General features: G+C 39.6%; 1 protein-coding gene across 3 annotated transcripts in view; it reads left to right on the top strand.

Annotated features, from left to right (window-relative positions):
• The window catches only part of PPP2R5E (protein phosphatase 2 regulatory subunit B'epsilon), a 160,609-nt gene that overhangs the window by 117,471 nt on the left and 19,452 nt on the right, over nt 1–23,686 (top strand). For all 3 annotated transcript variants that reach the window (XM_005211993.5, XM_024997654.2, NM_001083468.1), the window contains 3 exons: nt 4,586–4,678; nt 22,243–22,373; nt 22,530–22,589. In XM_005211993.5, the coding sequence (XP_005212050.1) occupies nt 4,586–4,678; nt 22,243–22,373; nt 22,530–22,589 (284 nt within the window). The remainder of the gene's footprint in view (nt 1–4,585; nt 4,679–22,242; nt 22,374–22,529; nt 22,590–23,686) is intronic.

Here is a 23,686-nt window from a genome sequence, read left to right as displayed (position 1 = left end):
TGTGTCCTTGGAGAGCTAAAGTAACAAACTGTGTTCCAGAACAGTCTGGTTTCATCTCTGTTGACACGTGTTTCAGCCTGTAGTCCTCTCAGCCCTTCTTTAGCTCAGGGGAAAACATGACTTAGACTGGATCAGGTTCCCCGAAGGCTCAGTTGTAAAGAATCTGCCTGCTAATGCTGGAGACTTGGGTTCAATCCCTGGATTAGGAAGATCCCCTGGAGAAGGAAATGGCAGCCCACTCCAGTATTCTTGCCTGGGAAATCCCAGGGACAGAGGAGCCTGATGGGCTATAATCCAAAGGACTGCAGAGAGTTAGACCCAACTGAGCACACACAAACACACAAAAGAAAACTACATGAGAAAAGATTCTAAAAAAGAGTGAATATGTGTATATGTGTATCTGTATCATCTTGCTATACACCTCATACTAACACAACATGGTAAATAAATTATACCCCAATTTAAAAAAAAAAAAAAGGAAACCTCTTAAAATTCACAAAGCAACCTTCATTCATAGCAAAGGTCAAGTCAGTAGGCAGTCTTGCCTTCACTCTCTTTGGCTTTCTGGATGCCTCTGTACTGGTTCCTGACTTGTCTCCTGAGTTCTGTCTTCTTTGTGCATTCTGACTCCACGAATCAGTCACACTGAAAGACCCTGGGTGGATGTTTCAGAAATCTCCCTTTCTGTCCATGATTGGTCTCTCTTGTTGCAGTGATCCATCACTACTATTCAACATCTTACTTTATGATTGATCAGACAATTGATTTTTCCTAACCCAAACTGCATGTTCTTCAACCTTTTCACTTTTTCGTAACTCCAGCATCTGTAGTGTGCTGCTGCTTCTGGAGCACATTTTACAAGAAAACACAGTGAAGTTGCTCAGTTGTGTCCAACTCTTTGCGATCCCATGGACTGTAGCCTACCAGGCTCCTCCGTCCATGGAATTTTCCAGGCAAGAGTATTGGAGTGGGTTGCCATTTCCTTCTCCAGAGGATCTTCCCGACCCAGGGATCGAACCCAGGTCTCACACATTGCAGGCAAATGCTTTACCGTCTGAGCCACCAGGGAAGCAAAACACAGGAAACAGTGTTTATTACCACATCTCTGACAATAGTAGAGAACAATAAAATCACACTGTGGTTGTTGGGTGGCTGGCTGTGTTCATTGCTTTCACTAATTGTCTGCTCCAGCACACTTGGATTTTATTTTTGGCTCATACAGTATTACTCATAACAAATTATGAATCTTTGAGGATTTATTGAAAAATAAGAAAAAATGTTAAATCTACCCTATGTGTTTTGTTTGATGTTTTCTGTTATTGGTATCTTTAAAACTGGCATCCCATGGTTACCACGGTTATTCTTTGCATTTTTTTGAAATTTGGTCTATATTTCTAGTAGAAAATGATTTTATAGGACTTCCATTTACAATTAAGGGGTTATTTGTAATGTTTTACACTTGAGACTGAAAATCTGGAATGCTCAAGTCTTCTTAAGTTCCTTGGAGAATTCACTTGTGTGACCTTGAAAAGTAATTTATTCTCCCCAGTCCCTAGTCTTTTCCTTTAGAAACTCAAGGAGGATTTTTGATTCTGAGGTAAAATTGGTAAAAAAGAGAGCATTTACAGTTATTAATAAATGTGTCTGAAGTATTTCCACCAAACTTTTTTAAACCATAGCGGCTTTCAGGAAGGGAGAGGACACTTTGCCAATCCCACCAGAAAGCCCTGCCAGCCCACAAGTCGGGCCTGGAAGATGGAAATCTCTCCGTTTTGTGGGAGTCAAAAGAGAGATGAAATCCTCTTTCATGAGTTATTTGAATAATGCTGATGTAAAACTATTGGTAAAACTGTAAGTTGAAAGATTAGTATATTGAAGAAAAGAGCAATTCTTCTAGGGCGTGTTTGAACTCGGGCATTGGTATGACTAGAAGTACAACGTGGCGGTGTTCAGATCACAGGGAAGAAGTTGTTCTGAATCTAGAGTTTCAGAGAGCAAAACAGAATTTTATAGAAAATTAAAATGCTAACGTGAACACCTGATATAAGTGTTACATTAGAGTCTAAAGTCACAAGATCCCTATGTGACACATTTAGTTTAGTGGTATTTGCAGACCATTGGGGGATCCTGAGATCAGATTTTCAGTGGCCTGCAAAGTCAAAATTAGTTTTATAACAATACTGCTTTATTCTCTCTTTACTGTGTTGGCATTTATTAGCACAAATCAAATGTCAAACTGACTCAGTAGTTGCCTTCTCTACTGCCATGCACCTACAATTTAAAAAAATCCAATTTCAATTAAGAATGTCCTTGAAGAGCAGCAAAAATTACTAATTGTATTAAATCTGAACCTTTGAGTACTCATTAAAAATAACATTCTTCATGGTGAAATGGAAAGTATGCATAAAGCCTGCTGAATCTTTGTCTTGTGCTAAATAAAGCATTTGTGTGATTGTCTGAGCTGCAAGTTAAAGTAACTATTCATAAAGTATCATTTTTACCTGGAAGAATACCTGACAAACTGTGGTTGTTCTCACTTGGGTATTTAGTAAATGTTTTCTGTGAAATAAACAAAGAAAACAGTTGTTTTCCCACTGATAAAATTAGAGCATTCAAGCAAAATTAAGAATTAGAATTTTGGAAAACTTGTGTCTGTCCTTTGTTTGTCACCGTGAGCTTTATAGCTCCCCAAAGCTTAAAGACTTAAAAAAAAATTGGAGATATTAAGGAATGTTAATTCCTTGGAGATATTAATGGAGATATTAAGGACTTTTATTGATACTATGTAATAAAATATATCAACATTTGCAGTAACTCAGTGAACCAATGTTTTCCAGTTGACCAATGAATGATGTTAAGTAACCATGCATGGGTAGATATCATCCAAAGTGCAAGATAGATGATTGGAATTTAGTGTAACAGTGAAAAATTCGTTGATACGGTTTCAGATTCTTAACTGCAGCTTTAAGAAATGACTGTCGTTCTGGTGTAGTATCAAAGAGTATCCATAATTATGTAAAAAAAAACTGTGGAAGTACTCTTTCTTTTTCACAACAGTAGGTTTGTGTATGGCTTGATTTTCTTGATATACTTTAACCAAAGCAACATATTCTAACAGCTTGAAGATAGAGGCAGATGAGAATCTGTCTTCTAACATGCCATTAAAGAGATTTATAAAAACAAAAAACAATATTCCTTTTCATAGTAACTTTTTTGAAAAATAAAGTTTTTCACAAAAATATATTAGTTATGTTAACATGTGATGTGTTTTATTGTTCTGAATAATAAATATATTAAAATAAATATAATTTTATAGTTATATTTATAAAATAAATAAAAAGATATTAAAGGTTTTGTATTTATTTCTACTTCTATATCTCATGTAAACAAAAGCATTTTAGAGTCTTCAGTAATTTTTCATTATAAAGGGGTGAGACTAAAAAGTTAGAGGATCCCGTTTTAAGCAATAATGCCAGTGGTGGTATGTGTCAGCCACTGTGCAGGGGCTTTATGTATATATTATCACAGTTAATCTTAGGGATGATCATTCGCATTGCACAGTTGAAACAACAGACTAGGGTTACACAGTAAGGAGTAGAGCTAGGTTTTCAACCCAGTATCTGTCTCTTGAAAGTTCTGGTTTTAACATACTGTGGTATATGTGCTACACCAGGATTTAATGTATACTTTAACATAGGTTTATTTTGCAAAGTATGTAAACAGTGATCCCCCACTGTTTATCAGAAGTTATTTGAGGTTGACTCTGTGGATGAGATATTCTTAAATCTTTGCAGATCAGAACATCCTGACACGCTCTTATATATTGTTGTTGTTGTTGCTAGAGGAGTGTAAATTTCCATAAAATTTCTGAAAGGCAATTGGTAATGAATGTTGATAATCCTGACATGTTTGAATATCTTTTGATCTAACAATTCCCCTTTAGAAATATTTTCTCGTGAAATATTTGAACAAGTGCACACTAATGTATGTTATATAAGGTACATTGTGATGTAATTTAATAGAGTGGTAATTTAAGAACTATTTACATGTCTCAGCAGAGGGTATTGGTTAAAGTAATTATGAATAATGGAATTATTTATTATAAATTATCTATAGTGGACTATGCTTCTGGCTACTGAGAATGGTGGTATAGATATTGTTGGCACAAATTGACCACAGTATATTGTTTAGATGGTAAAAGTAGTTTGAAAACTATATTTTATATATGTGTGTGTGTGTGTGTGTGTATACATACATACATACATATATTTATAGTACATTGATATGTTGTAGAGGTATAGAAAAAATCGGTAGTTTTATACATTAAAATGTTAACAGTGGTTCACTCTGAATGATGAGATTTGGGGAGGTTTTTATTTGCTTTCTTAGGCTGTGTTTCAGATTATAAATTTAAAAAGCTAAAAATCATAACAGCAACTGTGAGCTGCAAGAAAGGCTAGCACTGCTAGTTGATATTAAAACACACTAAACCCCTCGTCAGTTTTACTATTAGAGCTTTTTATGGTTTTTAATACTGTTCTCAGTGAATTATAGTTTGAAATTAACAATAATCCATTTCTTGCAGCTTGTATATGAGTTTTTCATACGGTTTTTGGAAAGCCAAGAATTCCAACCCAGCATTGCCAAAAAATACATAGATCAGAAATTTGTATTACAGGTAAGTATATTCTTGTCATTGTATGTATTTGTTTTGCAGTTGATAACACTTTATCTCATTTGCTGTAGATGTTTGTTAAAAAATCTTACAGTGGCAGTTATATAACCCCGTAAACAAATGTATATGCACAAATTTATTATTGCCCATTAAAAGTAATAGGTACCTCTTTAATTTATTTTACTGGAAATTACATTTTAAACAACAAGGAATGCTAATGCCTAAATCCCTGCAATTTTCTTTCTTAAAATGTAATTATAAAGGAATTCCACTTATATAACTCTAGTTTGTGACTCTTTATATAATTCGAAAACTTCTATTTGCATAAGGATTTTAAACTATTTCATACATCTGTTAAAACTGAGTAGGCATGGTCTAGAGCGTAAGTAAGCTTTAATAAGTAATCAAAGTCAGGGTACTAGTAAGCTTTCATAGCTAGGAAGTAGCACAGGTTAATACTTAAGATTCCCTTGAAGAGATTAACTCTCACCTATCTGTTTCAGAGAAGGTAATGGCACCCCACTCCAGTGCTCTTGCGTGGACGATCCTATGGACGGAGGAGCCTGGTGGGCTGCAGTCCATAGGGTCGCGAAGAGTCAGACACGAGCGACTTAACTTTCACTTTTCACTTTCATGCATTGGAGAAGGAAATGGCAACCCACTCCAGTGTTCTTGCCTGGAGAATCCCAGGGACGGGGGAGCCTGGTGGGCTACCGTCTATGGGGTTGCACAGAGTCGGACACGACTGAAGTGACTTAGCATCTGTTTGGAACTTCCTACATATTTTTCTTGAATGTCATTTTACATTTTATAATTATGGATCATATCTGTTTACTCCAGACCTGAAGTATGTTCATGGTGTTCTTGTTGACAGTCATCTGTAAAAATGGATACTTGAGCCAACTGGTGTATGGATTGTTGTAGCTTCTTTCTAAGTGATTAATGAGATGCCTTATGTAGAAAAAAATAAGTATCTCCTAGTGAGTCAATATTGGAGAAAGCAATGGCAACCTGCTCCAGTACTCTTGCCTGGAAAATCCCATGGGCGGAGGAGCCTGGTAGGCTGCAGTCCATGGGCTCATGAAGAGTCGGACATGACTGAGCGACTTCACTTTAACTTTTCACTTTCATGCATTGGAGAAGGAAATGGCAACCCACTCCAGTGTTCTTGCTTGGAGAATCCCAGGGATGGGGAAACCTGGTGGGCTGCCGTCTATGGGGTCGCACAGAGTTGGACACGACTGAAGTGACTTAGCAGCAGCAGCAACAGTGAGTAATATGCAGAACTTCAAATTTAAAACATTGCTTTGGCAGGAAATTGATCCTCTGTGTCTTACGGGATAAAGGTTAATGACTCAAGTGATGACCTCATTCCCCTTTCTTAAATTAATACCTTTAGAATTCTGGACATATGAGGCTGAGAAGTTTTGGAAAAGTGAGATTTGATATTTGTTGTTGTTCAGTCGGTCAGTCATGTCCGACTCTGTCACCCCACGGACTGTAGCATGCCAGGCTTCCCTGTCCTTCACCATCTCCCAGAGCCCGCTCAAACTCATGTCCATTAAGTTGGTGATGCCATCCAGCCATTTTGTCCTCTGTCGCCCCCTTCTCCTCCTGCCTTCAGTCTTTCTCAGCGTTTGATATTTAAAGAGGTGGTTCACTGGGCAATAGGTAGATTGGTCCAGATCCTTATCCCAAAGAGGTAAATGCATTTCAGGCAGAACAAAAAACAAAACACAACAGATCTGTGTTTGTATTGGAAAGTCCTTGCATTTCTACAGCACTGTATAGTTGTCAGAGCACCTTTATATGCGTTATTTAATTTGATATATACAATAATCTAAAGCAGATATGGCTAAGTTTTATGCCCATTTTGTAGATGAATAAATTTGAGGTCTAAAAAAGTTAACCAGATTCCCCACACACATGTCCTGTTCAGGTTTCTGTCTCTTACACCATGATGCCTCTGTGTGATTCCCTTCACTATAACTTGGAATGACAGGAGTAGCCCCCATCTCTCAACATGGATGAAATGATACGATTCTCTTACATTTATGGTAAATTAAAGTGCCCAAGAGGATCCAATAATTATTCAGCAGTAGACGCTGTTGACATGGAAACAGTAAATCCTGCAATCTTATTATGAAAGTCGGTGCTTTTCTTACATGAAAAACATTCAGGGCCCAGTCTGTGTGCTCTCCATGGTTGATAATACTGATGATAATAAAGCTCCTAGAATTAAAACATCAGAGACCCCCAGACTTGGAAGGGACATTTTGGTTTGTCTCTTCTAGTTCTTTACCCATTGAATCAGTTTCCTTTGAGACCCTGATGAGGGGTAACCTGCTTGCTCTTTTTCAGTGAGGAAGGGCCACATACTTAGGCAGGTTCTTCCCTTTTTGTTGGAAAGTTGTTTTTTATGTTGAATCTCTCTGTACCTCATATGCCTTTGGCCTTATTTCTTCAGTAGAGTCCCTTAGTGTGTCATTAGCCCAGGCATAACCTTTCAGGTCCTAGAACACAGCTTTTGTATTTACCTCTATGCAGTTTTTCTCTAAAGCAGCAGTTACAACTCAGATGTTTGTAGGCTCATTTAAAATAGTCTGGGGGCTAGATTCAGACAATAGGAGGCAGACCAGCTGCTCCTGAAGGGAGCTTTGACTGTACCTCTTTCATCAGTTCTTGCTAAATAAGGTTTTTTTCCAAGAGAAAGTTTTTTTTCTTCCAAATTTGTTTTTTTGGTGAAATTTTCTGATAGTTTTAAAATCCTATTCAGAGTGAATTAAAGCCATCTGCCTCACGGATCTAGCCTTCCAGCTGTCAGTGTGCGTTCTCTGCTCTAGACTGAGTCCTAAGTATCTGTCTCATTTGTTAGTTTTTGAAGTCTTTGACATGTGTCCATTTGTCTTTAAGGGTGACATCTATATCTGAACACAGAGCTCTGAGCTCGGTCAGTCCAATGGTACTTAGAGTTGGGGTCTGCATTCCTTGTCTGGATGCTAGGGTTCTTAAAGGAGTCATCTCATTAGCTCTTCTTGCTGTTCTATGACACTGTTAATTTAGGTTAATAAGCTTATGGTCTTAACTTTTTTTATTTTTATTTTTTTTATATTGGGATATAGCCAATTAACAATGTTGTGATAGTTCAGGTAGACAGTGAAGGGACTCAGTCATACATATACATGTATCCATTCTCCCCAAACTCCCCTCCCATCCAGGCAGCCATATAGCATTGAGTAGAGAGTTCCATATGTTACACAGTAGGTCCTTGTTGGTTATCCATTTTAAATATAGCAGTGTGCAGATGTCCATCCCAAACTCCCTAACTATCCCTTTTCCCTATCATTCCCCCTACCGCCCCCACTGGCATTGGACTGACTTCCAATTTAGTTTCATGCATTTTGTCATAAACCCATTTTCATTTTCCCTTGTTTTTGTTCATTTTGCAGTTAGCTTTTTTACCTTGACGTAGGATCTGACATATATTCTTATGGAATATCTTATCTCCCAGCCTTCTGAAGTCTTTCTGGGTCTTGATTCTGTCATCAACCTTGTTCACTCTGCCTTCCATCTGTATCACATTTGTGACTTTCTAAATATGCTAGCTATTGGCTTCATTAAAGCCACTAATTAAAATTGTTAAACTAGCCGGGATGGAGGATAGAAGCCTGTGGCATGCCTTTAGCAACTTCCCTTTATTTTAGCACAGATTCATTAATCAGCAGTCTTTGAATTCCATCCTTGAGCCAGTTAGAAATCGACTGTAGAATTTCATCCTCCTCTGATTCCAAATTTTTGTTTATAAAGAGAGTCAGAGAGATATTTTGTCCAATGCAATGGTAAAAGCCAGGACTTCATGTTTACAGAATTCCCCTCCTCTATGGACCTTGGAACTTTATCATAAAAAGGAAAGCCGAAATCCAGTGGTCCAGTGGTTAGGACTCCTGAGCTCTCATTGCTGAGGGCCCAGATTCGATCCTTGATCAAACGTCACCACGGAGTGGTACTTGAATGTAGTCATGTGACTCAAACCATTGCATCAAGTTAGAGATGAGCTGTTGTTCTGTCAGCTTCCATCTTCCATATCACCCTGTTCATTCATGTTGGTGGCCTGTACATTTGGCCTCCCGTTCCTTTTCCTTTCCTAAGTTTGCCCAGCACCTTCTTGGAGAAGGGACTCAACCGTCTACTTGCTTCTCCTGAGATTCCTTCCTTGGACCTTTGGCCCCAACCTGGGACCTTCTGGCAATGGTGAGCCTTTTTGGATCTTGAGACATTAGTGCTGAGATTCTGTCTGTTATCCCCTGTCCCACCCTCGCTCCCTCTTCCTCTGACCACCATGCCTTAACCGTTCTTGAACTGGCAGGTCTTTTTACGTCTGTGCTCTATCGTCAGCCCATTCATTTTGCACACCCTGACTTTCCTCTGCCCCATGGACTCGCATGGTGCAGCCTGGTTCTAGTCTGTTTCTCTTGTGACATGGGAACCCTCAGATTTTTCCCTTTTGCAAATCAGAATGACACTTACCTTATTCCTTTCCTTTGAGCAGATATCTTATTCTCTGTGAATTCTCATAGATTCCAGAGAGTTTTGGTGATCTTAATGCAGAACTGTATTTATTCAGTTAGACATAATTTATTCTAGTTACAAGATTTACACTATTGGTAGCAGCTAGCTAGATTCTTTATAGTTTGATTCCTCCATCCCCTAAAGCAAAATAAGAATTGGGCTATTTTAGCATGATGTAATGGAAAGAAAGCTAGAAAACTCTGGATTTGAACCCTGACTCTCCTGTGTATTGACTTATATTTTAGGAGCTGAGAATATGACTGTGGCATAAGAAGAAACTGTTTTCAAACCCTGGCTTTTCTGCCTACTTACAGTGTAACTTTCAGCAAGTTAATATACTTGCTACCAAGCATGGATTTCCTCATTTGTGACATAGGGATAGTGGAATAAGTGAGATACTGTTCAGTAAAGTAGAAAATACCCCAAATTGACAGCTGTTAGATTTTCTTAATTGAATTGGCACTACAGATACGAACACAGGCTCCCTACCTTCAATCTTAAATAGGTACTGAAAACTTGGGCAGATTATTGACTATTCTGAGCCTGTGTTTTCTTCAGTAAAGTGACAATGACAGTCGTCTCTCTTATAGCAAGTTAAAACAAAGTAGTAGGCTGTTATGATGATAAAATAATATGACTTACATAAATGTCTGCTAGTATTGTATATGAGGCCTAATATTTGTTCATTAAATATGAATTCCTCTTTTCACGTCCTCATTATATTACCTGTCCACATTGGCAGAATATCTTATTTTTCTTGATTCCAATATTAGTTTCATAATTTCCGCCTTTTGAAATAATTTTAAAATTTATGAGAAACATAATAAAAATTTGCAAAGAAGCCTTGTATAAATGCAGAAATGTAACATTCCAAGGCGGGAAGACTTGCCATCAAAAAATGTCCATAGAATCTCCAGATTAATCTGCACATTTATGTGCACTTCTAATTAAAATTTCAGTGTGTGTGTGTTTGTATGTGTGTGTGTACACACACACTTTAGTAGTGTCTGACTCTGTGCGACCCTTTGGGCTGTAGCCTACCAGGCTTGTCTGTCCATGGGATTCTCCAGGCAAGAATACTGCAGTGGGTTGCCATGCCCTCCTCCAAGGGATCTTCCCAACCCAGAGTTCAAATCCACATCTCTTAAGTAGTCTGCATTGGCAGGTGGGTTCTTTACCACTAGCACCACCTGGGAAGCCCAAAATTTCAGTAGTTTCTGTACTTGAAAATTTCAGAGTTCATGAAATAAAATGTTTTTGAAAAAGGAAATTAATGATATGTTATTAGACATTAAAACATACTATAAAGGTATATTATAAAAGTCTGGTATGGGTACAGGAGACTAGAATATAATGAGATTTGGGTAGAAAAGACTTTTTCTTGTTAGGGCTTCCCTGGTGGCTCAGATGGTAAAGAATCCACCTGCAATGTGGGAGACTTGGGTTCGATCCCTGAGTTGGGAAGATCCCCTGTATGCCATAAAACTCATAAAAATGCACAAATGAATAGATAGGTACCTACATACCTATATATTAAATTGGAATAATGCTCTGAAGAGGAGATCTGATGGTATTCTGTGGATGCAGATTGGGACTGAGCAGTTCCATGAGAAATAGATATGTACACAAAGCAAAATATACAGGGATAGTGAATGCATCATTGTTAATGATTATTAGAAAATTGGGAACAATTAGAAAGTTCCTCAGTAGAGGGTTAGTTGAATAAACTGTGGACAGTCATTTAACAAAATATAGATCACTGAGTAAAAAGAATGAGATAGAGTTACACAGGATCTGTTTTTAAGTGGAACATGCACATTGTGGAACAGTAAAATATTTTGAACCTGAGTCTGTTATTTTAGAGAAAAAGATTATTTGTCTATGCAATAAAAAGTGTGAAAGGAGATACAGTACATTTTTGTTAATTATCTTGTAGGGTGTCAGATTATGTATGATGATCTTTACTTTTTAATTTTGGTATTTCTCTATTTTTTCATTTTAAAGTATGAACATGTATGTTGTAATTAATAAGAATAGTCAAAGTATTTCCATTGCAACTACATTCTCATTTTGTTGCCTTGCATTTTTCATAAATGTCAGCTGATTCTGTGCATTAACTTTCCTAAGACTACTTTTATAAGACTGGGCCATTCCTTTACACTTAACATTTTTTATGTGTCCATCCTTTTATCTTTTGTGTATGTCCTTTTAAAGTCTGAATCTCAGCGGAAGCTTCCTGTATTTCCTCAAAAGCCTCTTTCAATAACTCTTTTTTAATTGATAATTCCTCAGCAGGAAGCAAAACAGATGAGTGGATAATGTATAGAGAGGTTTGGATGCAGACTCTGCCATTTTTTAGTGTCTGACCTTGGGCAAATTATATAACTGCTCTGTGCCTCAGTTTCCTCCCCTGGAAAGTAGATCCAAAATATCCATAATATGATAGTAATTACAAGGTTGTTGTGCAGATTTAAAAAGTATATTCATGTGTAAGTATGGAGAACAATTTCTGATCACTAACTATACAGTAAACGTTACACTGCTGCTGTCACTACTGTTTTTGTTAGGATCACCTCTTGTTTTGAGGAGTTTCTTTGTCATTATTTTCTAGAACAGCCTCCGTCCCCAGAGTTATATATTAGTCTGTCATGTCTTACCTAGCATGTTACCAATTTTTTGAGATTTAACTTTTACCAATCTAAAAAATCAAAAAGCCCTTTGGACTCTACTTGTATGGTTCTTCTCTGGCTGTTGGGTTTTTTTGTTTTTTTTTTAAGATGTTTAATATGGTCTCTTGTCCTTGAATTCTTATCATTTCCACTTCTCCAACTGATTTCTTTCAGTCAGTGTTAGAAGTAACTGTTTAGTGCCAGGAACGCGTACTTTTTAGTATGTGAGAACCAGGGAAAGCACATTCAAATCTTCAGAGGTCAGACAAGTGATATGGAATTTAGTAGTCTGGGTTTGACAGAGAGGAGTTGATGGAAACAGTGGTGACCCAGAGAGCTTGGACCCTGCTGCCAGTCCACTCTGGTCAGCTGTTGGCTAATTGCTAAGTGGGCCAAGTATTGCTAGATTCTTTTGATTTTTTTTTCAGGAAAACCTGGAAGTCTAGATTTCTTTATGGGCCAGTCAGAACTATCTGTGACTTGTACCTTTGAAGGGTTTGCTGGTTTTTATTTCAGAATGGACTTATGTTGTCCAGTTGCTAAGTTGTGTCCAACTCTTTGTGACCCTGTGGATTGCTGCACGCCAGGCTTCCCTTTCACGATTTCCCGGAGTTTGCTTAGACTGGTGTCCGTGGCATCAGTGATGCCATCCAACCACCTCATCCTCTGTTGCCCCTTTCTTCTCATACCCTCAATCTTTCCCAGCATCAGGGTCTTTTCTAATGAGTCGGCTCTTCAAATCTGGTAGCTAAAGTGTTGGAGCTTCAGCTTCAGCACCACTCCTTCCAATGAATATTCAGGGTTGCTTTCCTTTCGGATTGACTGGTTTGATCTTCTTGCTGTTCAAGGGACTCTCAAGAGTCTTCTCCAGTACCACAGTTCGAAAGCATCCATTCTTTGGCCCTCAGTCTGCTTTGTGGTTCAACTGTCACATCTGTAAATGACTACTAGAAAAACCACAGCTTTGACTCTGCGCATCTTTGTCGCGAAAGTGATGTTTCTGTTTTTAAATACGCTGTTGAGGCTTGTCACAGGTTTTCTTCCAAGGAGCAAGTATCTTAATTTCATGACTGCAATGACTGTCCACAGTGATTTTGCAGTCCAAGAAAATAAAATCTGCTACTATTTCCATTTTTCCCTCATCTATTTGCCATAAAGTGATAGGACAATATGCCATCATCTTCGTTTTTTTTTCATGTTGTTTTAAACCAGCTTTTTCACTCTCCTCTTTCACCTTCCTTCAGAGGCTCTTAGTTCCTCTTTGCTTTCTGCTATTAGAATGGTATCATCTGCATATCTGAGGTTGTTGATATCTCTCCTGGCAGTCTTGAGTCCAGCTTGTGATTCATCCAGCCTTACATTTCGCATGATGTACTCTGTATAGAGATTAAATAAACAGTGACAATATATAGCCTTGACGTACTCAGAATGACATATTAACTAGCTTAAATTTCATACTAATTTTTGTTAAATCTAGGTTTACGTAACCTTTAGCATTTGTTATGTACTTAATCTAAATCCTTACATAAGGAATCTGTCAGAGACTTCAAAGATAGTCGATTGATTACATAGTGCACTTGTTTCCAGGGTAATGTTGATTTTAGACTTAGGTAACTTAAGCTATAAGTGTGTAGGCTTGCCTAGACTTAGGAAACAACCTTGTCTGTTCCCAATAAAGATAAATTTCATCTGCATTAGCTGGGCAAATGGTTCGTTTCTGACACTTCGTACCCCCAAGACCAAAAATGAATCACCAAACCTTGAATTATTTCACTGGGTGGATTATTGTGGCAGGAATTGAGTGGTGAATTTCTAAAGACTGCTTTCAACCACTCTGCAGGTCTGAAAAGTAGTCAGTGGTTGCTAAGAGACATACGATTCAAGTATCTCCATAAACATATGTACTTTGGAGATGGCTGGCTAATAACTTGTTCCTCACATGTGCGGTTATATTTAGCTGAAAGGTGCTGTAATTTTTATGCAAATTATGCAAATCTTCCAGCCTGTCCTTGATAGTGACCTTTGGTTATTGTGTTTTAAAAACTGAAGACAAATTGGACACAACATAAAACCAACCTGTGAAAAAATTTTAGATTCTAACATGAAATAAAATTCACAAACCTTGAATCTCAGCCCTAATACAAAGAACTATTTTCCAAACAAGTTCCTTGAGTGTGTCAAAATGTTTACGTTTCTCTCTCAGAGTCTAGCAAATAAAACTTGAGAGTTTATTTCTACCATGAATTTTATCAGATAGCCATTACCAATGAACAGTAAATTACCATGTCTCATCTGTCCAACCTGTAACTCAGAAACCTTAAAAAAGGGTCTTACTGTTCTGACTCCTGCATTCAAAGCCAGCTTGGTGGGGATGCAGCTCATGCTGGGGCAGAGGGCCCTGTGCTTAGAAGGCACTTGTTCATGGTTTAATGCTTTGCTGTTCTTGTCTTGAACTACTTAACACTCCTTGAACAGGGAGTAAGGCATTTTCATTTTGCACTGGGCCCACAGATTACGTAGCTAGTCCCTGCCTGTGTCCCACTAAGTGCATCATTATGTAGCGTAACCAGTCTTTCTTGAGATGCCCTCCAGATTGATTGTCTTAAAATTTTAAACCGCAGGGTTTTCTTGAGTCAGGATAAATGCTTAACGGACAAAGAATGGACTTCTCTACTTTGTAGGAAGAATGCTGAAATTAGGAGGAAAATAAAAGCATGTGACTTGGTGGAGTTGTTCATGTTTATATGACTTATACCTTTGAAATTTTTATACTGAGTTACAAAGTTCCTGAAGTCAGAATTGCTGTAAGCTTATAATGTGAGCTTGTGCACACTGTACTTACACATTGACTGCCCCACAGTCAGTTCATTTCATATGTTGGTCCTCTTGAGTTGTGATACATGGGAGTCAGGCTGCCGCTGGCTCTTGTTTCTTGGCTCTTCTCCAGGTGCACTTTTGCTTGATCGAGGTGAAGGTATTAGGAAGATAGTATTTTTTCATGTAGCAGAATTTGTTGTTCAGTCACTCAGTCATGTCGGACTCCTTGCGACCCCATGGACTGCAACACACCAGGCTTCCCTGTCCTTCACCATCTCCCAGAGCTTGCTCAAACTCATGTCCATTGAGTCAGTGATGCCATCCAACCATCTCATCCTCTGTCTTCCCCTTCTCCTCCTGCCTTCAATCTTTCCCAGCATCAGGGTCTTTTCTAATGAGTCGGCTCTTTGCATCAGGTGGCCAAAGTATTAGAGTTTCAGCTTCAACATCAGTCCTTCTAATGAATATTCAGGGTTGATTTTCTTTAGGATTGATTGGCTCGGTCTCTTTGTAGTTCAAAGGACTCTCTTTGTCGCCCAGCACAACAGCTCAAAAGCATCGGTTCTTCTGCATTCAGCCTTTGTTACAGTCCAACTCTCACATCTATACATGAGTCCTGGAAAAACCATAGCTTTGACTATACACACATTTGTTGGCAGAGTAATGTCTCTGCTTTTTAATATGCTGTTTAGGTTTGTCATAGCTTTTCTTCCAACTAGCAGCGTAGCAGAATAGCTTAAGTAAAGCCTGACATGTAGAGATCTGATTTGAGTTAGGTTTGAAACATTTAGAATACTAATTTCATTGATTATTTACTCTTCTTTACATGAAGTTCCCTCGTGGCTCAGACGGTAAAAGCATCTGCCTACAATGCGGGAGACCCGGGTTCGATCCCTGGGTTGGGAAGATCCATCCCCTGGAGAAGGAAATGGCAGCCCACTCCAGTATTCTTGCCTGGAAAATCCCATGGACAGAGGAGACTGGCAGGCTACAGTCCACGGGGTCGCAAAGAGTCGGACACGACTGAGCGACTCACTTGCACTTACATGAAATAGAGCTGGGCAGTTGCTTCTTTATTGCAGAAGAGGATCATGGGCTTTTTGTTTCAAGTCTTTTGCTCACACATTTTGTAAAGAAAAATAGCAACTCCTGCCTGATCCTTCCCCGACCCAAAGTCTCATTCCCTGGAAGTAACCACATTCAAGTAGCTGTTTCCTGGTATGTATCTCAGTATTTCTAAATAGCATTCTTACTGCTGTTTCTTGATGGCACCCTACTCCAGTACTCTTGCCTGGCAAATCGCATGGATGGAGGAGCCTGGTAGGCTGCAGTCCACGGGGTCGCTAAGAGTTGAACATGACTGAGCAACTTCACTTTGGCTTTTCACTTTCATACATTGAAAGAGGAAATGGCAACCCACTCCAGTGTTCTTGCCTGGAGAATCCCAGGGACAGGGGAGCCTGGTGGGCTGTCATCTATGGGGTCGTACAGAGTCGAACATGATTGAAGCGACTTAGCAGCAGCAGCAGCAATGCTGTTTCTTGATTGTTTAAAATATCTTCCTGTTATGAGCTAGTACATGTCTGCCTCTCTATCTCCCTCCTGTCCATCTTTCCAGTACAGTCAGAAAATTTAATTAAATCAAATTGTAGTATTTTACAGTCAAACAACATGACTGTGTACATGTTGTTCAGAGCAAAGGCACATTATGCCATAATGACATTTGTTTTCTTGTAGGGTTTTTTTTTTTTTTAAACCCCTAGAATTAGTAGTTACCTGATTTTTCACTTGCTTGCTTCCTTATGTAGTGGTCATTAGTCATTCGTTAGTTCTGTGAGAGTGTCACACAGCTCTTAATCTGGCCCACACTGGTAACTAGTCTTTTGTCTTTGTATTTTCCTTGGAGGCCTTCTTCCTGGAGCCCAAGTCATCCTGCTCTAGTTGCACTTTCGGCTGTGTCCACCGTGGCCATCCTGGGACTTCCCTTTGCCCCTTTTCTGACTGTGTGTTTACTTGCTTCATTTCCTTTCATTTTGGTGGGCTACATCCTCTAGATGCTTCCGAGGAAAGCATGGATGGGATGTACATTTTTTGATACCCACTTCTCTGAAAATGTCTTTATTCTGCCCACATAACTTGATTGACATTTTGATCTGCTAGTTTTCTTGTCTTCTTTCTTCTGTATACTCTATCATTTGGTTATACTTTCAAGCTAGATTTGCTCACTTTAATGCGCCAGACCTTCTGTGAATTTCTAAGTGTGCTGTTTTATTTCCTGAATATTCATCTATAGTAGCATTCTGTTTTTGTTTCAAAGATCTAGTAGATTTGTTTATTTTGAGGATGTTACAGATTCTTTTATTTTCAGTTTTTTCCACTCTTGCGCTGTTTCCTCTGGATTCTTTATGATTTTTTGGGGGGGTCTGTATCTTTTATGTTAGAGTCTTTGGTGATCTTAGACTATATTCGTAGTTGTTGTTTAGCTGCTAAGTCGTGTCCAACTCTTTTGTGACCTTGTGGAGAAGGAAATGGCAACCCACTCCAGTGCTCCTGCCTGGAGAATCCCAGGGGTCGGGGAGCCTGGTGGGCTGCCGTCTATGGGGTCGCACAGGGTCTGACACGACTGAAGCGACTTAGCAGCAGCAGGACTGTGGCCCACCAGGCTCCTCTGTCCATGGGATTTCCCAGGAAAGAATACTGGACTGGGTTGTCATTTCCTTCTGCAGGGTATCTTCCCAACCCAGAGATCAAACCTGCGTCTCCTGCGTTGGCAGGCAGGTTATTTATGACTGAGCCACCAGGGAAGCCCTATATTCATAGTTAACATGTTAGTTTTAAAAAAAAGACCTCTTAGAATCTGTATCTGTGTGTGTGTGCATGTGTGTGTGCATGTGTACACACACGCGTAAGTGGGAAACACTTGGCAACTTGGGCAGAGGCCTTGCCATTTAATTGAGAAACCTTCAGATAAGAAACCTTCAGATATCAGTATGTCTATAGCTGTTTCCTCTTGGGACTGTCCATTTCCCCCATAAGGAACTTTCTAACCTCCTGCCTCAGTCAGAACTGAGAGCTTAGTCAGGGAAGGGCCTGGCAAAGATAATGCTCTTCAGCATGCAGAATTTTATTGAATCCCATTGTTTTTAATAAGTGTTTTACTTCAGCCTATATCTGATGTCCTCAAGACTAGAGACTTGCTCATTTATTCTCTCCAGGCCTTGAGTGTAAATCTTCAGTAAACTGCATGGATCTGGGAGATCTTGTTACTCTTCCTCCAAACTTTCAATCAGTTCTCCTGTTTCTAGCTCCTCACAACCTTGCCATCAAATGTATCTGGTGCCTTCAGTGCTTATGCCTTTTAAGGGTTCTCTGGTGTGAATTGGCTTGCTTCTTGTTGGCTTCCCTCCCTGCTGGCAGAATGGAAAAACACTTAGCAGAGTGGAGAAGAAGAAACCTAAGATAGTTACCTCTTGCCATCCACTTTCCATCTTTGAGAGATATGCAGATTTGTCTGATCTGCTCCCCAGTCCTCTCTGCCCCATGGATTTCTTTCATTTTTATTCCTTTACTCTCATTTCAGGGAGTGTTTAAGAAGAGAGAGGTTCAACCCCTCTAGTCTAACTGACAGACCCTGACTACCTTTTTCAATTTGTCCTTTACATTTCACTGTAGATTTATGATGAGGTTCAAAGGAGGTTGTTGGGCTAAGTCACTGGGCACTGTCTCTGTCAACTTCAGGATGGCTGGTTTTGTAAAGTGGGAGACAGCATGTTGACAGGTCTGTCTTTGCTCTGCAATCACCTTGGAAACTCTCCAGCTTCATTTCTTTGACAACAAGTTGCCTGTTACATTATAGAGAGCACAGTCTACCTAGGCATTTACAGATACTGGATTATATTTTTCATAGCTTTTTTTTTTTTGGTGGGGAGTATTTGGACTTTATATATGACTATGCACACAAATATTACTTGGTTTTGGAAATTAAAACTCATCCCACCCCCTTCTTTTTGGGCCTACACATGATTCTACCTTTTCTTTTGCCTCATATATCATGAAATCATTGAGTGTGTTCTGTAGCGGTGCAGAAAAGTAGTTTGTATACTATAGTTCATCTTTCTCAAAGAACATAGTATATATATATTATTTGTGCCTTTAAGACTGGCTCAGATTAGGTGCCTGGTAATACATTTTCTTTGAGGGCCTAATGAAAACACATTCAGTTCAGTTCAGTTCAGTCACTCAGTCATGTCCGACTCTTCGCGACCCCATGAATCGCAGCACGCCGGCCTCCCTGTCCATCACCAACTCCCGGAGTTCACTCAGACTCACATCCATTGAGTCAGTGATGCCATCCAGCCATCTCATCCTCTGTCGTCCCCTTCTCCTCCTGCCCCCAATCCCTCCCAGCATCAGAGTCTTTTCCAATGAGTCAACTCTTCGCATGAGGTGGCCAAAGTACTGGAGTTCCAGCTTTAGCATCATTCCTTCCAAAGAAATCCCAGGGCTGATCTCCTTCAGAATGGACCGGTTGGATCTCCTTGCAGTCCAAGGGACTCTCAAGAGTCTTCTCCAACACCACAGTTCAAAAGTATCAATTCTTCAGTGCTCGGCCTTCTTCACAGTCCAACTCTCGCATCCATACATGACCACTGGAAAAACCATAGCCTTGACTAGACGGACCTTTGTTGGCAAAGTAATTGTCTCTGCTTTTGAATATGCTATCTAGGTTGGTCATAAACACATTAGTTAAATAATTTTTGTTTAATTATTATGTGTTCATCAAGCTCTTAAGATTAACAGTACATAAGCATGGTTGATTCAAGTTTTGCTAGCATTACACCCCCTCAAACCTTCTCCTGTGTTAGTTACAAATTACTCATTAAGCCTTTTTGCAACACTTAAAAATAGAAACCAAATTAAAAAATAGAACTCAAAGGTAAATTATTTCTGTTAACACGGAATGGAATGGGTCAGTTAGAAATCTGTCATTTTCTGCGGTAGAGGCAAGAAATAACGAACCCATGGGGCCTTTTTTGCCCACAGGGCTCGCATCTTTCTTCAGTGTTTCCTGTGGAAATGTGTAGTTGACTTTCTCATTGCTTTCCTGTGGGTTTCAGGTTTGTTCGTGTGTGTGTGTGTGTGTGTGTGTGTGTGTGTGTGCGCGTGTGCGCACACGCATGCGTGCACCCAGCAAAGGCAATGGTCATGGTCATGGTCCCTGGTATATGTAGAGATTGATTGATTGACTGGCTGGTTGATTGTATGACTAAGTAGGCAGAGAGACGGCAGGTATTTTAACCACATCTTCTATTTGGATAGGCTGCAGGTGAAGGTATGTACTGTTGAGTCTGCCATGAACACTTTCTTCACCTCTGGCTCCTAATTTTTACATGGATGTCACTTCGAGTAGAAGTCTTACGTGCTCACTCCACTTCTCTCAAATAGAGTAGATGTTGCTGCTGTGTATTTATCTAGTATCCTGAGTCACTTGCCATGGTGTTGATTTCCATGTATTCCTCATTACACTAGGTTCTATAAAAGCAGTGTCTGTATTGCTCATCATTTTGTCCCTGACACTGTGCTCAGTGGCTGGTGACATGCTCATTTGAAATACTCAATTTTTGAATGGATGGATGGATGACATTGTACAGTCAAAAATTTAGTCTGTCTTACTGCTCAGTTTTGAAGACTGTTCTTCAGTTTGTGTTTTTTTGCCCTGTAACTCTGTCTTTTGTTCAGACAAAAGTAGATAATTTATTTGATTACTGCCCACCAAGTTCTTCTGCTGTCAATCCCAGCCTCAGTCTTTAATCACCTGAAATCATGTTTAAGTGTGTCTTGACAGCTTTTTTTTTTGGTAATTAAGGTAGTCTGCATTCATTTGTATGGTGTCTATATGCTCATGAAATGTTTTGCTATAAAGTTAACATTAGAACTATGAGTTGCTTTATTGCAATGATAATGAAGGTATGAAGAATTAAAATTCAAACCAGTCTCCAAGTTTGTTCTACAGGTAGAGGAACCTTTCTGTTATCATTAAAAAAAAAAAAAAAAAAGCAGCCTTACTGAGATACAATTCATATACTGTAAAATTCAGCCTTTTAAAGTTTATAATTTAATGTTTAATATATTCTACAATGGAGAAGGCAATGGCACCCCACTCTAATACTCTTGCCTGGAAAATCCCATGGATGGAGGAGCCTGGTAGGCTGCAGTCCATGGGGTCGCTAAGAGTTGGACACGACTGAGCGACTTCCCTTTCACTTTTCACTTTCATGCATTGGAGAAGGAAGTGACAACCCACTCCAGTGTTCTTGCCTGGAGAGTCCCGGGGATGGGGTAGCCTGGTGGGCTGCCGTCTATGGGGTCACGCAGAGTTGGACACGCCTGAAGCGACTTAGCAAAATATTTTACAAAGTTTAATCATCACTGTCATATAATTGCAGAACACTTTCTGTCATTTCAAAAACAAATGCCATACTCATTAGTGGTCACTCCTCATTCTACTTTCTGTCTCTACGGATTTGCCTATTCTGGATATTTCAATGAAATCATACACTATGTGGCCTTTTTGTGTCTGGCTTTTTTTGCTTGGCATGATGTTCGATAGGCATATCCATGTGGTAACATATTTCAGTACATTATTCCTTTTTATGCCTGTATAATATTCCACTGTAGCACACTTTGTAGCAGTTGATGGGTACTTGGGTTATTTTACTTTTTGGCTGTCATGCATCATGCAGCAGTGGACATTCGTGTGCAAGTTTTTGTGTTGGCATATGTTTTCAATTCTGCTAAGATGTGATCTTATCAGGATTCAGTTATTGTCTTTAGATTATAAATGATTGGAAGCTTGAAAAATGTTATTCATGTATAACATACATACGGAAATCATAAATGTTCACACCAGTGAGTATTTATAAAGTGGACATACCCATGTAATAAGATCCAGGATCTCAGAAGAGAATGTTGCCAGTGTTCTTGGGAACTTTTTGGTCTTTGCTTTGGGTTAGGTTATCTCAGTTTACTTGTATGCTCTGGGAGAGCTGAAAGCCTAGCTGTATCTTTGAAACATAAGCTCAGTAGATGGCTTATGTGACAAAAGTGTGGTGACTGAAATAATGGACTCTAGGGTCCCGACTGCTTGGGTTCAAATTCTAGTTCTACCACTTCTCATCTTTGTGCCCCAATTTCCTCTTCTTTAAAATGGGAATAAGACTACAACGTAAGCAGGTTGTTTGGAAAAGTGCCTGCTGATCATACTAAGTGCTATATGTGTGTTACCTAATATTATAATTACGGTTCTGATTATTGTTCTTCTTGTGCATCTCTTCTCTAGTCTGACTGACTTATCCCTGCATTCCCAGAGACTAGTGCTGTGCTTGTCACATAATAGATTTTTAATAATGTTTTGAAGAAGGAAGGAAGAGATTTTAAATAACAAGTGGCAGAATTTCTAAATCCTTTGCTGAAACCGCTTTTGACAGCTACACTATTTTTTATTTACAACAGCTTTTGGAGCTGTTTGACAGCGAAGACCCTCGGGAACGGGACTACTTAAAAACAGTCTTACACAGAATTTATGGCAAGTTTCTTGGTCTTAGAGCATTTATCCGAAAACAGATTAACAATATTTTTCTAAGGTAAGTAGAGGGAGGAGAAGCAAAGTTGATGGTTTTATAGAAGTATTAAGTAAACCTCAAATATTTGAACATAGCGTACTGACTTTTTCTTTTTTTCCTTCTCTTTCCTCTCCTCTTCTCCCCTTCCCTCCCCTTTTCTTTCCTCTCTGTTTTTAGGTTTGTTTATGAAACAGAACACTTCAATGGTGTGGCTGAACTGCTGGAAATATTAGGAAGGTAAGCACATTTTTCGGAGAAGGCAATGGCACCCCATTCCAGTACTTTTGCCTAGAAAATCCCACGGACGGAGGAGCCTGGTAGACTGCAGTCCATGGGGTCGCTAGAGTCGGACACAACTGAGCGACTTCATTTTCACTTTTCACTTTCATGCATTGGAGAAGGAAATGGCAACCCACTCCAGTGTTCTTGCCTGGAGAATCCCAGGGACGGGGGAAGCTGGTGGGCTGCCGTCTATTGGGTCGCACAGAGTTGGACATGACTGAAGCTACTTAGCAGCAGCAAGCACATTTTTAGCTCATTGCTAATCTCGGGTGAATATTGTTGTGATGGTTAGGGTCAGGTGGCACAGGGAGACGCTGCCCCAGATCTTACTGTATGTACGTCAGGTCTCAATTGTGCTTATAGCACGTTTCCCAACTGACTCTACAAAACATAGTTTTGTGTTCCCCTTCTTTCATAATTATGCATTGCTAATTATTTTGGAATGACAGAAAGAGCCGACAGTTTATTCGTTATTCATCTAATCACCGTCAGACCAGTTACTCAAACATCTTCTTCTTGTCATTTACGTTTCTCTGCCATAATTTTTGAAAGCAGGTTTGTAATAAACTAGAGGGACATCCCTGGTGGCACAGTGGATAAGAATCCGCCTGCCAGTGCAGGGGACATAGGTTTGATCTGGCCTGGGAAGATTTCACGTGGTGCGGGCAAAAAAGCCTGTGCACCGCAACTACTGAGCCCACACTGTAGAGCCCACAAGCTGCAACTGCTGAGCCCCCGTGCCGCAAGTCCTGAAGGCTGCACACCCGAGAGCCTGTGTTCTGCAACGAGAGCAGCCTGTGCTCTGCCACCAAGAGTAGCCCCCGCTTACTGCAGCTAGAGAAATCCTGCACACAGCAAGGAGGACCCAGCATAGCCAAAAACAAATAAATACAGTATTTTTAAAAAATTAGAAAGATTGCCATTTTCAAAGGGCCCATGTACCAGGTGTAGTTCTTGAACGGCTGCTGCCTGGAGTAGTGAAATGAATTGGGGAGAGGCAGCTGTTGTTGGGTTTCCACACACAAGGGAGTCTAATGTAGCTGGACAATGTG

The sequence above is a fragment of the Bos taurus genome, chromosome 10 (genome assembly GCF_002263795.3).
Source record: "Bos taurus isolate L1 Dominette 01449 registration number 42190680 breed Hereford chromosome 10, ARS-UCD2.0, whole genome shotgun sequence".
Taxonomy (NCBI): Eukaryota; Metazoa; Chordata; class Mammalia; order Artiodactyla; family Bovidae; genus Bos; species Bos taurus.
This window is presented reverse-complemented; position numbering and strand designations above follow the sequence as displayed.